Below are 12,617 nucleotides of genomic sequence, written 5' to 3'. Positions count from 1 at the left end.
CTACAGAAATATTAAAACTATGCCAAAAAAATATATAGCATGAGGGTGTTGCCTGAAGTACTATAATAGCAAAAGAATGGAAACACTCTAAATGTCCACCAAATGGAGAATGGCATAATCATACACTGGCACATCATACAGTCATTACGAAGTCTGCTAGAGAGACGTGTACTGCCCCAGAAAGACGGCAAGCTTATATCGTTATTGAGAAAATGCATGTTGCAAAGTTGCATCGTGTGAGCTCATTTTTATAAAATAATGTCATGTATGCGTTATGTTTAATTATAAGCCCCATAAACACCAACTTTAACAACGCCTAACTTGGGACTTCCCTGGTGGTGCAGTGGTTAAGAATCCGCCTGCTGGGCTTCCCTGGTGGCACAGTGGTTGAGAGTCCGCCTGCCGATGCAGGGGACACGGGTTCGTGCCCTGGTCCGGGAAGATCTCACATGCCACAGAGCAACTAAACCCATGCGTCACAACTACTGAGCCCACGAGCCACAACTACTGAGCCCGCGAGCCACAACTACTGAAGCCCACGCGCCTAGAGCCCATGCTCCTCAACAAAGAGAAGCCACCGCAATGAGAAGCCCGTGCACCACAAAGAAAAGTAGCCCCCCACTCACCGCAACTAGAGAAAGCCCGTGTGCAGCAATGAAGACCCGATGCAGCCAAGAAAAAAAAAAGTTCTTCTTCCAATGGCTTTCCTTCTCATCTATTGCTCCGGCCACTTCCAGAGGCCACCACGTGCTTCCCTCTCTAATAGCACTGGCCTCATGGAGACCCTGTGAAGGGAGAGGCGCAGGGCCCTGCGATGCAGCAGCTACTGGAGACCCTTCCACTGACTATCTCCTTGCAGGCTTTCTGTGCCAGCTTTGGAGGCTATCACTGGGGAGCACTTTGGTGGTGGAGGCTTCGCCCCACACCAGTGGGCGCAGACAGTTCTTATTATCCCAGAGGTGCCCAGCGCCGCCAAATTGGAACCCATCACCAAACAGCTGCGTTATTCTCAGAAAGAAGCAGATGGACGGAGGGAAAAGGGAAAAAAAATGACAATAACAGCACAACAACAAACTGAACTCCACAGTGGACCCCAGCAGGAGGCAGCTGTGTTAAATCTGGCCATTTGGAGATAACTGAAAATTTTTTTTTTTTGATAACTGAAAAATTTGACCACCCTCAACCATCAAGATATAGACCGACATGAAAATATTCTTAATTTGAGGGAACAGAGTGGTTTGGATGAAGCACTTTGTACTGAAGGGTACAGCTGAGTATGACAATATTTACTCATTTCATCTCTCTGTTCCCTTTCTGGGGCCTGTTGTACTTAGCAAACAGCATTTAATCTCTTACCCTTGACAGTTACTGGAAAAGTTAGATGTATCTCTTTGTTCGCTTCTCTCTCCCTTAAGAGAGAATTCAGCAGATATTTAGATCGGGTGTGACCAATGAACTGGCTTGTAAGGATTCCTTAGTTCAGGAAAACTCTATAATCCAGGGGGCCTGGAGGCTGAGTTCCAAAAGAGTCCCCTCGTCACCCAACTCAAAGGGAAAGCTCTAAATCAAATCCTGCCTAAAAACTTGCCTGGTACTCTCCTACCTTCAATCATACCACTTCAGGGGTACTTGCTTCTGAGACAGTCTCACATTCTCCTTCATTGCTACCCGAGTTCAAAACGTTGTAAATTTCCCTGATTTCTCCATTAGAATTATTATGCTTTATTTAACACTGGTAAAATGGAGACCTCTTTTACATCTTGCAAAATGAAGAGAAAGAGGAATTTCCTTTTTTTCTTAAAAAAAAGAGAAAGGATCCAGTTCAAAGGGTAGTGGAGACTAGACACGATTATGGCCTTTGTAGCCCCAGTGCCTAGCACAGAGCCTGGTACACAGTAAGCACTTAATAAATGCAAACGAAAGAAATTAATGAGTCTTGCTTCTAATAGGTTTTCCTGCATTTCCTGTCCTTGGATTGGCCTACAGCAGAGTTTCTCGACTTTGCCGCAGTTGGCATTTCGGGCTGGGTAATTCTCTGCTGTGGGGCTGTCCTGGGCATCGCAGGATGTTTATAGCAGCATTCCTGGTCTCTGCGTACTAGATGCCGTAGCAAACAACCCCTTGCCAGTGGTGACAATCGAAAATACCTCCAGACGTTGCCAGATGACCCCTGGGGAGCAAAACTGGCTTTAGTTGGAAACCACTGGTCTATAAACTCCCCTTTGCTTTATATAAATCAATGAAGATTTTTAAAAAACAAAGCACAACACATCCTCTACTTCTAAACTTCCTCTCCCAGAAAATGACATTTCTTTTTTCTTTTTCCCCCTTTCTACTCAAGGCTGAACATTTAGAAACTGCGTATGACTCCACATTCGTGTCTCTGGGGGGGAGCTGCGGGGACAGATCCCTGGAAGGCCACTAGAGATGCCACTTTTTCTGGTCCCTCTTGATCTTGTAATGGAAGCTGAACCTTAAAAACGACTGCAGTGAATCCAGGAGGAAGAGCACTGGACTTGGGCCAACACCAAAGGCCTCTGAGTTAGAGCTCCCTAAGCCTGACTTTTGGAGACTGTCCAGGCTGGACCAGTCCTGGAGGCTGGGTGTTGAGATTTGTTCCTGCATCGCAAATGGCCAACTCAGCTTTGCAGGTGTGGGCTCACTGCCCATGTCCTCTGAGGGCATGCTACAACTGATCGGCCTGAGTTCCTCCTTCCTGGGTTAGGATTTTCACCTTGAAATTCTGGCAGAGCATCAGAGGGATGGGCACCTTGGCAGAAGAAAGAACGCACGTATCGACCACATAACAAGTACAACCTGCTCAGACACTGGCTTCTCTTCGTCTTTGCTGCTTGGGTGGTGCTGATGTGACTTGATGCAAAGAGCTTCATGATTCTAATGGGGGCAGGGCCTTGGTGGGGCCCTGTGGAGGTGCACCTGGAGGTGCTCTCTGGGCCCGAGAAATCACACTGTTTTCTTTTTTTTTAAACAATACAGTGCTGCCCTGTGGAGTCCTGCCACAGATAGGAGAGAAAAACTTGAGATTAAGAGGTTCTTGGGAGCTGCAGCTTAGGCCCCTGATGTGGCTGGGAAACAACGGCACCACAAAATGAGAATAAAGAGAGCGCTGGGCTGAGCTACCGGCCGATGCTGAGTCTCCGGAGTCCTTCTGAAACTCTGCTTAGTGGGGGCCCTTGTGCCACCAGGCAGAGGGCACCCAGCGGAAAACTTCCAGCTCTGGTCACCTTAGTGAGAGAGGCATTCTTGCCTCATGTGGCTCGGAGGTTTCCAGGGACAAATGGAAAAAGAAAAGAAATTACTTCAATCCCCTGCTTCGGCCTGGATGGAGGGGGTGTGTGTGTGTGTGTGTGTGTGTGTGTGTGTGTGTGTGTGTGTGTGACGGGAGCTGAGTGGTGACCCAGATAACCCTGGTCTGAATGCATAAGCCTCAAAGTCTCAGAATAGACTGAGCCCACCAGCATTTCAGCTTTCTCTGCAGAAAATGCGTTCCTATTTACGACGCTGACATAGTCAACTTACAAAGATGGACTGGAAGAAAAAGCTTGTAAAGCTGTAGGCCTCAGATTAAAGGAAAAAAAAAATATATATATATATAAGGAACTCTGATTCACTACTGTTAGCTTAATGGCCACAAATGCATTTTCATTGATAGCGCTCGCTCCGAAATTGTCACTGCTAGAAGGAAAAAATAAAGCCCGTGGCTTTCACTCATTCATTCAACAACCGTTTTGTGAGTGGCTGCTATGTGCTGGTTCTGTCCTAGCTGCTGGGGAATGGTGATGAAGACGACAACCCTTGTCTTCGTGGAGCTCAGGGTATAACTGTGAGCTAGCACGAGCCAGCATGATCTAGAAGCCACAGACCAGAATCCTTGCTGCCAGTGGGTAGGGAGTGGGGTGCCCAGGAGAGTCCAAAGAGGAGAAGTCACATTTGAGCTGAACTCTAAAGAGTAATGACTAGAAGCTTCCAAATTGAGAGGAACAGGGGTGGGGAGGGCTGGAGGGGAGAAGGCAGAGGACCATGCTAAGGGGACCAGGCTTTTAAGCAGAAAATGACAAGGTCAGATTTTATTTTAGAAGGAAATTCTTGTGGCAGGGAGGAGGATGTTAATTATTTACAGTGTGCAGAGGAGAAATGTATTTGGAAGTGGTTTGCCTTCTGAATCGGTTGTTTGCCTTATTCTCTGTCCCTGGCTACTGACACACAACCTAAACAGCCTAGGACACTCACTTCTCTCCCTTCTGGTAGGCTCATACTGCAGTGTGGATTCTGGAAGTCCAATGATGGTGGGTTTAGGTCATAAGGGAGTCCCACGGAACATACTTTTCCTATTATTTTATTGCAGGCTCCCAAGTCTGCCTTTTCCTCTGTGGTCTAACTGCCAGGGCGAGTGAGAAAAAATTCTACCTGTAATGTAGGCTGGCGATCGTTTGGGAAGCAGGGCTTGACAGAGTGTGCAGGGCTGAGCCCTCTGGGGCCCCCTTCCTCCACATCCATTAAGTAAGACTCCAGGACAGGCAGGGGTGGCTCTGAGTGTGAGAGCTGAGTCCAGACCTCCATTCATCTCCAACGACCTTTACTTTCAGGGCAGGATTTCCCAGCCTTGGCATACTGACATTTGAGGGTCCATCACTCTTGTTGTGGCGGGCTGTCCTGTTCATTATAGGATGTGGTTAGTGGCTGGTAGCACTCCCAAGTTGTGACAACCAAAAATGTCTCCAGGGACTTCCCTGGTGGTCCAGTGGTAAAGAATCCACCTTACAATGCCGGGGTCGATCCCTGGTCAGGGAACTAAGATCCTACATGCCGCGGGGCAACTAAGCCCGAGCGCCACAACTACTGAGCTCTACGCCTCAACTAGAGAGCCTGCATGCCACAAACTACAGAGCCCATGTGCTCTGGAACCCGTGCACCACAAGTACAGAGCCCTCACGCCCTGGAGCCTGTGCACCACAACTAGAGAGGAGCCCACACGCCACAACAAAAGATCCCGCGTGCCTCAATGAAGATCCCGCGTGCCACAACTAAGATCTGACACAGCCAAAAATAAATAAATAAATAAATAAAAATCTTAAAAAAAAATGTCTCCAGACATTGTAAGCATCCTTGTGGGGCAAGATCGCCCCCAGTGGAAAACCACTGCTCTTAGAGACAGTTTTCCATTCTCATCTTATTTGATCTCTCACCAGCATTAAGCATAACCAATCCCTCTCCTCTCTTGAAACTTGCATTCCTTGGTGCTCTCTCCTTGTTTTCCTTCTAATTCTCTGGCCAATTCTTTGTAGATCCCTGGGGCCTCCTCATCCTCTTCCTGATCTCCAAATATTGCTGTCCTAAATTTAATGCTCGGACCCGAACCCCTTTCCCATTATACTGTACGCTTGCTCACTCTCATCCATCCTCAGGACTTTAAATTCTTCTATTTCCCAAATACTCTCCAATTTGTCTCCAGCCCAGATCTCTCCTTTAAGCTCCAGACCCACTTCTATTTGTTCTAGATGTCTCACTGTCATCACAAAATCCATCCATCTTTCTCCAAAATCCACTCCTCTTCTCACCCCCATCTATCTGTTGCCCAAGCTGTAAACCTTCAGGTCATCCTGACTCTTCCTCTTCTCTCACCTTCACACCCAGTCCACGACCAATCCCTGTCAAGTCTCTCTTTAAAATATACCTCCAAGCCATCTGCTCCCAGCCCTCCACTTCAAGTTGCCATATAACTTCAATAATCAACAAGGTAGACAACTCCGATGACCTCAGTGGTTTCCTGACTTCCACTCTGCTCCCGGCCGGTCCCTTCTCCATCCAGAGCAATCTTTTAAAAGCACAAATCGGATCATATGATGTCCCAGCTTTAATTTCTTCGAAGGCATCCTACTGCATGTAAGTAAAATCTAAGCGTCTTAACATGATCCCACCCTCTTTTCCAACCTCCCTTTGTGCCATTCTTCCTTCTGTTTCTGCTGCTGCAACCACACTGGCCTTCTTTTGTTTCTTTATAGGTAACACCTTGGGACTCCCATGCATGCTGTCACCTCCCCCTGGAGCACTGTCCCCCAGCTCTTTTCATCCTGCGGGTCCCAGCAGGCCATTTCTCCCTGAGCATCATTCCTGATCCCATCCTCTTAAATTCAGTTTCCCTATCGTGGTCTCTCCCTGCAAGCTTCCTTATGGCACCTGTGACTTTTACTCCATATGTGCTCATGTAGTTATTTCTTTGTTGTTTGGCTCCCCTGCTAGACACCCTCAGTGTCTCTTCTGTTCATTGCCACGTCCCCATCTAAATATTGTCTGTGACACTCAGTGAGTACTCAGTACATATTTACTGGATGAATGACTATTCCCCTCTCATTTCCTTGGTCAAACTGCATCTAGAAAAGAATATTTTATGACCCAGGAAAATGAATGACTGTGAAACATGAAAAAATGGTCCTTGAACATCTGTGTCAATGAGAAAAAGCTTTCCAGTGGTGGTTCTTGGGAGCACAATGCACAGGGAGATGAGTCAGGTACACGATGACTAGAAATGAGACGTGTTGATTTTGTCATTAGTGTTCCATATCTGTCCTAAGACTTTCCTCCGAATCAGAAGGGAACTCCCTGAGTGCCAGGCAGGACCACACCAAAGCTATCTAAGAGGAAGAGCTGAAATCAGTTCAGAGTTTTCTGGCAACGCTGCCTTTCTAGAAGGCTTGAGCTACCAAAGAGGCCAGGACGTCCAGGTAAGACAGCAGCCCCCCAGGCCCAAGGAGCCACAGAAGCGACGGGGCAACAGCTTCACCCAATGCACTGCATGATGCTTTGCACATCACTGAAGCCCCATAAGTACTGGTGGCCTTGAGATGAAACCACAGAAGTACCTCCTCTAAGACAAGGGGAGGCCAAGCTTCTCCTCTTGAGCAGGTCCACAGTTATACAGAGAGCATTTCATTTTGTTCTTCTGAAAATTCACAAGTGTGGTTGGCTGCAGAGTGTAATGTAAATGGATGACGTTCAAAAGCTCATCCTTGAGTCCCACCAAGAGTAATTCACATCAGCCTCTCCCCGACTTTAAAGAGACAGCAGCTGCAGAGCCCATGCCTGCAATTAAGCAGCTAAGCATTTGCTAACATTGGGTTAGACTCTGATATCCAAACGAATCCCAAAAGGTGGAAGCAAAAAAAATCTGAACCACATTGGGAGCCCAGTGTGTGTCACGGTAGAATTCATTTTTACCGGGTTTATTTATTATGTCTTAAATCAGCCCTAACCAAGCTGAGGGAAGAGTTTCAAGGTCCATGTGTTACAGCTCAAGGACGAGACTGGGGCCCCAACTCCAAACATATTGTGATTGGCTGAATGTTGCTAAACAACAAAAATAGCCCAGCATCTGTTGTCATTGCAGGGCTGGGACGTTATTTCCAAGGGGGTCACCCAAGTTCCGTCAGCAGCCATTAATAAAATACTAACAGGATACAAATGGGGACTTGCACTAACAGTAAAATAGCAAGTTCGCACTGAGGCACACAATGGATTCTGGTAGGTGGGAGTCATACAGACACATATTCTCTTAAATTTATTCTTAGTCAAGATGAAAAAAAGAGAGGGCTGCATGAAGGCACTTCTGGTTTTGAGAGAAAGGTTCTGTGCAGAGATGAGCTGTCCAAGTTTCAATATGCACTCAGGGAGGATTGATGGAGCATTTTCTTTGTGTTAGACCCCAAAGGTACAAATAAAACACAGCTCCTGCAGAGGGGGGGAGACAGGCTGGGCCCAGGCCTGGCCAAACAGGAAGCCAGAGGTGGCTGCTGCATTTTATAGGCCAGTTATCGTTGGGTGGTTCAGCCTTGTGAGTATTTTGCTGCCCAGATTGATGGCACAGCTGGGGAGATAGGAGACTACATTGAAATTGAGTGGCAGCCGGGGTTAACCACGGGCCCCAAGCAGTAGGGACTTCATTTTGAGACCCGCAGTAAAGAGTCCAGCAAGATGTGAAAGCAAATTGAATCAACACAAAGACAGATGGAAGTGTCCCAGGTCAGTGTGGACTTAATAAATGTTTGTTGAATGAATGATTGAATGACTCTCTTCCACATGTCACCCCATCTATTGCTCACCTCAGATTCTTTGTAGTAACGTTCTGGAATTTCATCGCAGGCAATATCGATAAAGCACACTTCTCTCTCCAGATCTTTGGCTTCATTGTCAAAAATCTGAAAGAGCACAGCAACAGTATCAAAGGTTAGTGACAGTGGGTGAGATCCTCAAGGTGCCTGCAAGTTGGCCCAACGGTGCCTGAGGCGGAATAACTCCCCACAGAGCATCTTCACATGGCTCAGTGCCCCCGGGGAGAGCTCTACGCTGCCCCCGAATGTGCAAGAATCACGAAAAGGTTTTATTCATCGCTTACATTTTGTCACATCAGAGGCAGGTGTAGCATCAATCACCACTTGGTTAGGGGAAGAAGAAAAACAGGCTGTTTTTAGTAGTTCAAGAGTGAAGAAATAAATCTCTTCCAAAAGTTTCTTCCAAAAAGGAAGTCTGCTGATTTTTGGCAGTTAATCTAAACAGGGGGAGGGAAGAGGCTAAAAAGGTTCTAGGTAGATAGGAGACAAAAAGCAGTAATACAGCCTGAGATTTAGAGAAGAAAAATGTGGGGTTTTTTTTTTCATTACAATGTTTACATATATTTAATATCAGAAATAACACACACTCATTGAAGAAAATACAGATAAACGAAAAAGAAGAAAATAAAGATTGTCCATAATCCCATTACCCACTGTCTTATTCTTGATCATTTAAGAGCATGATTTCCTTGGTACACACAGTGGTAAGAAGATGGAGCTTGAAAAAGTACTGAGATGGCTTCCTGCCAAGCTACGCTTGATTCCACTGGCCCAGAATGTCCAACACTTGCAAAGAAATATGTAAGACAGTGTTTCCCTGGTGGCGCAGTGGTTGAGAGTCTGCCTGCTGATGCAGGGGACACGGGTTTGTGCCCCGGTCCGGGAAGATCCCACATGCCGCGGAGCGGCTGGGCCCGTGAGCCATGGCCGCTGAGCCTGCGTGTCCGGAGCCTGTGCTCTGCAATGGGAGAGGCCACAACAGTGAGAGGCCCGCGTACCGCAAAAAAAAAAAAAAAAAAAAAAAAAAAAGAAATATGTCAGACAGCCACATATATAGATGTACACTCTAGTGGAAAGATTAAGTTCCTCTACTTTTTCCCATTGCCACTTTTTCTGATCTAAAGGGATACACTTCTGAAGGATAGTAAACAGATTAAGTCTGCAAATCACTTGATCCTTGGAGAAAGTCTTAACTGTAGCCCTACCTCTCTGTTTAGCTAATTCCTACAAGGGAATCATCCACTAACACTAGTTAAATCTGACTCTCTAGAAGAGAATGAAATATTTTGAAAGAACAGAGTGGTTGACGCCGAAGAACATTGTCTTGACACAAATTTGGAGCCTATTAATAACACACTCTCCCGCAGGAGAGCATCTGGAGGGCTCTTTACAAGTTGAAACTCCTAGTCCTTTCCAAATGCTTTCTGAATAATATCTGTGCTGATTATTATCTGCCCAGTCTGCTGTTTGCTCTGTCACCAATTTTCTTCTATAATGATTAGATACTGGACTCTTCAGATTTATTCAAGATTAACTCCCCAGTCTGACTTGAGGAGGCCACTGCATTTTCCATAAAGGCAGAGAAAGACTGGTTCCTGGATCAGCTCTGACTCCTTCCATGGCCAGTTGAAGTCAAGAGCTTGGGGACACTCTCAATGTGTTTGGGAGGGACAGGTTGATTGCTTTGAAATGGAATGGAGAGACGGAAGGAAAGTAAGTTCAAGGTTGAGTGGAGAAATAAGTTGTGAAATGAAACACTGGGTCTCAGGGTGTTTGTGTGTTTCTCTCTCTTCCCATGAATCTCTTTTAAAGTGTGTGCAAGAGAAGACATGTGCCTCATTAAGAAAACAAAACAGAAGGGAACACCCCAGAGGCAAATGAGCTGCTAGAGAGTAAATTACAAGAGAAGTTAGAGAGCTTTGACATTTATTGGTGGTAAAATTTATGGGACTGAAAGAAGGGAAAATGAACAGGGGTTAAGGGAGTTATTGACAGATTAGGTGGCTTTTCCTAATTTAATTCAAATACTTTTGGATCATCCATTATCACATTATTACATTATTGCCCTTCTGCTCCAAGTTCACCCTTAAGTCTCTGCTCTGAGATAACAGACTGGACCCTGTAAGAAGTTCTCCTTGACAGCGAGTAGGACACTAAGTCATTTATTAGGGGGACCCTGCAGGAAGAAGGGTGCTTCTCTTCCTGGTTTGAATCTTATTCCTGCTGCAGAATCTGTTGGGGTGGGGGTGGGGGGGAGGACGGGGGACATGCGGTGCTGCTCTGTCCCAGCTGCATGCCCGGAGTACACAGTTGCCTGGTGACCTCGGAGTCCTGGCCTTCAACATGGCCCTCCTGACTTAGGCACCATGTGTGCCAGGCCTCGCACTGCCAGTGGTGCCCTGACCCTATATACCTGCCCACCAGTCTCATCTCACCTGAACCCAGAGGGCTGTTTTCTGCTGCCCAGCAACTGTGGACAAGCTCTGGTCCAGGAAACCCAGCAAACTTCTCTGCCATCCAGTGGGCTACAACCACAACTCCTGCAAGGAGGTCTGAACTCCAGCCATGGAGGTGGACCCCTTTCAAGTTTGTTCTTGCTTGCGTCTACTCCCTTAGCCTTTGACTTCTCTTTACATCTTTACGGTTACTCCAATCAAAGTTTAATAATTCCTTATATTACTTACATACTCTTCCTGTTCAAATTACTGTGTGGTTTATGCCTCCCAATTGGGCCCCAACTAATACCTCCACTGCATACAAAACGGCGCCCTTGGCTTTGGGGGCTGCAAAGATAAGAAGGGCTGAGTTCTCTTACCACCAAACTCACCACTTTGCACCAGAAAATATCTCAGATGTAATATGGCAGCCATGACACCATCGCAGATAGGCAGGAATGGTGACACAGATGAAGGCCCACGGAGGTTACACAGTTTGCCCAATGTCACAGAGCAAATCAGCCATGGAAGATCAAATCAAATCCATATCTCCTTCATGTACTCTCTCCATTATATTGCTTTACCTTTCTACTCTGAGTTTTGGGCCCCAAAGCCAATAATTTATGGCATACATTGTCACTGGATACACTGAAAAATGTAGACACACCACATAGAGAGTGGAGTGTTGGAGAGAAACTCAATCTAAAGCCAAAATTAACTGAAGTGTCTCAGAATTTGACATTGCTAGAAGAAACACTGTAAAAAAAAAAAAAGAAAGGCTGAGTTCCTGCCCTTAATGAGTTACCATCTAGTGGGAGAGAAAGACTGGGAAGCTACTACTCCCCAAAATACAAGATGGAAGAAAATATTTGCTACAAAAGAAAGAATATACTGTCAAGCTAGGGAGAGGAGTCATTTATGTTGACTCAACAACTACAAGGTCAGGATAGTATTATTATTTCCAGTTTTCAAATGAGAAAACCAAGGCTCAGAGAAGTAAAAGAGCTGCCTGCAGTCACACAGCCCGTCGGTAGAGAAGCTCTGATTCAGGGCAAGTCTCCAGGCTTCACAACCAGACTCCTCCAGGGATAAAAGGCTGCCTCTTGGCACCCAACCGAGAAGATAAATATCAATCAAGAGTACTTCCTATTTCTTTCCAGAAAGATGAAACTGGACTCTGATTCTCTTCCTGCTACCGAAAAATGTATGTCCTGAGTAGCTATTATTGGGAACTCCCCAACGACTTGGAGCTTTTCTGCTGAGGCTGCAGTAGAATCTACCTAGGTAGCTTTCAGTTCCAACTCTGGACTCCTTCTTCAATATGACACTTAATTCTTGCATCCAAGTCCATGAAATACCAAGCACCTTCACAGTCAACGTTTCAGGGTGAGGACCTGAAAAAAAAAGCTACAAAAAAATCAGTTTGAGGACCTCAACATCTTCTTCAGGCTGGAGATGACAAAGAGTCTTAATTTCCAATAAATAATAAATCTCCCAATGATTAAGAGCCTTTAGGAGATGCTCGTAGGTGCTCAACACATGACTGCTGAATTACCGGAAGACATCAGCTTCTACTTTCCAAAGAAGAACCTATGGCACGAATATTGCTTACTGATTGATCTCAGATTCCTTTCATGAACCCAAGTTCTATTTCTTTGCTGGTAAGCACCCTAACTTTCTATAATCCCCAATATAGGGCTCAACATAGAGTGGAAACCTCGTAGTATTGGCTGATGGATCCCACAATGGGAATCAGGACAGCTGAGTTTGAATTCAGTTATCACCTCTGTGTAACCTTGGGCAGGACCCAGCACCTCTTTTGGGTCTCCATATCCTTATCTGCAGAATAAAAGGCGTCATCTAGATGGATGGGTAGCAGGGAGCTGTGAAATATCCTGGAATTGTACCCAACGTTTGAGGAGATGCTTTCTTTCCGGAGAGAGGGTTTGACCACTTTCATCTGATTATCAGGGAGATCTATGGCCCCAGTGTGGCTGAGATCAAGTGACCCACATGACCACTAGAATTCTTTCCAGTTAAAATGTCGGTGATGGTG

The 12,617-nt window shown here is 46.0% G+C and overlaps 1 protein-coding gene across 1 annotated transcript in view; it reads right to left on the bottom strand.

The window, feature by feature from the left end:
- Positions 1 to 12,617, bottom strand: part of PITPNC1 (phosphatidylinositol transfer protein cytoplasmic 1) — a 250,966-nt gene that overhangs the window by 32,222 nt on the left and 206,127 nt on the right. The window contains exon 6 of the mRNA XM_030843471.2: positions 8,118 to 8,213. Within this exon, the coding sequence (XP_030699331.1) occupies positions 8,118 to 8,213 (96 nt within the window). The remainder of the gene's footprint in view (positions 1 to 8,117; positions 8,214 to 12,617) is intronic.

The sequence above is a fragment of the Globicephala melas genome, chromosome 20 (assembly GCF_963455315.2).
Source record: "Globicephala melas chromosome 20, mGloMel1.2, whole genome shotgun sequence".
Classification (NCBI taxonomy): Eukaryota; Metazoa; Chordata; class Mammalia; order Artiodactyla; family Delphinidae; genus Globicephala; species Globicephala melas.
The sequence above is the reverse complement of the archived record's forward strand: the minus strand, read 5'-3'. Positions and strand labels throughout refer to the sequence as shown.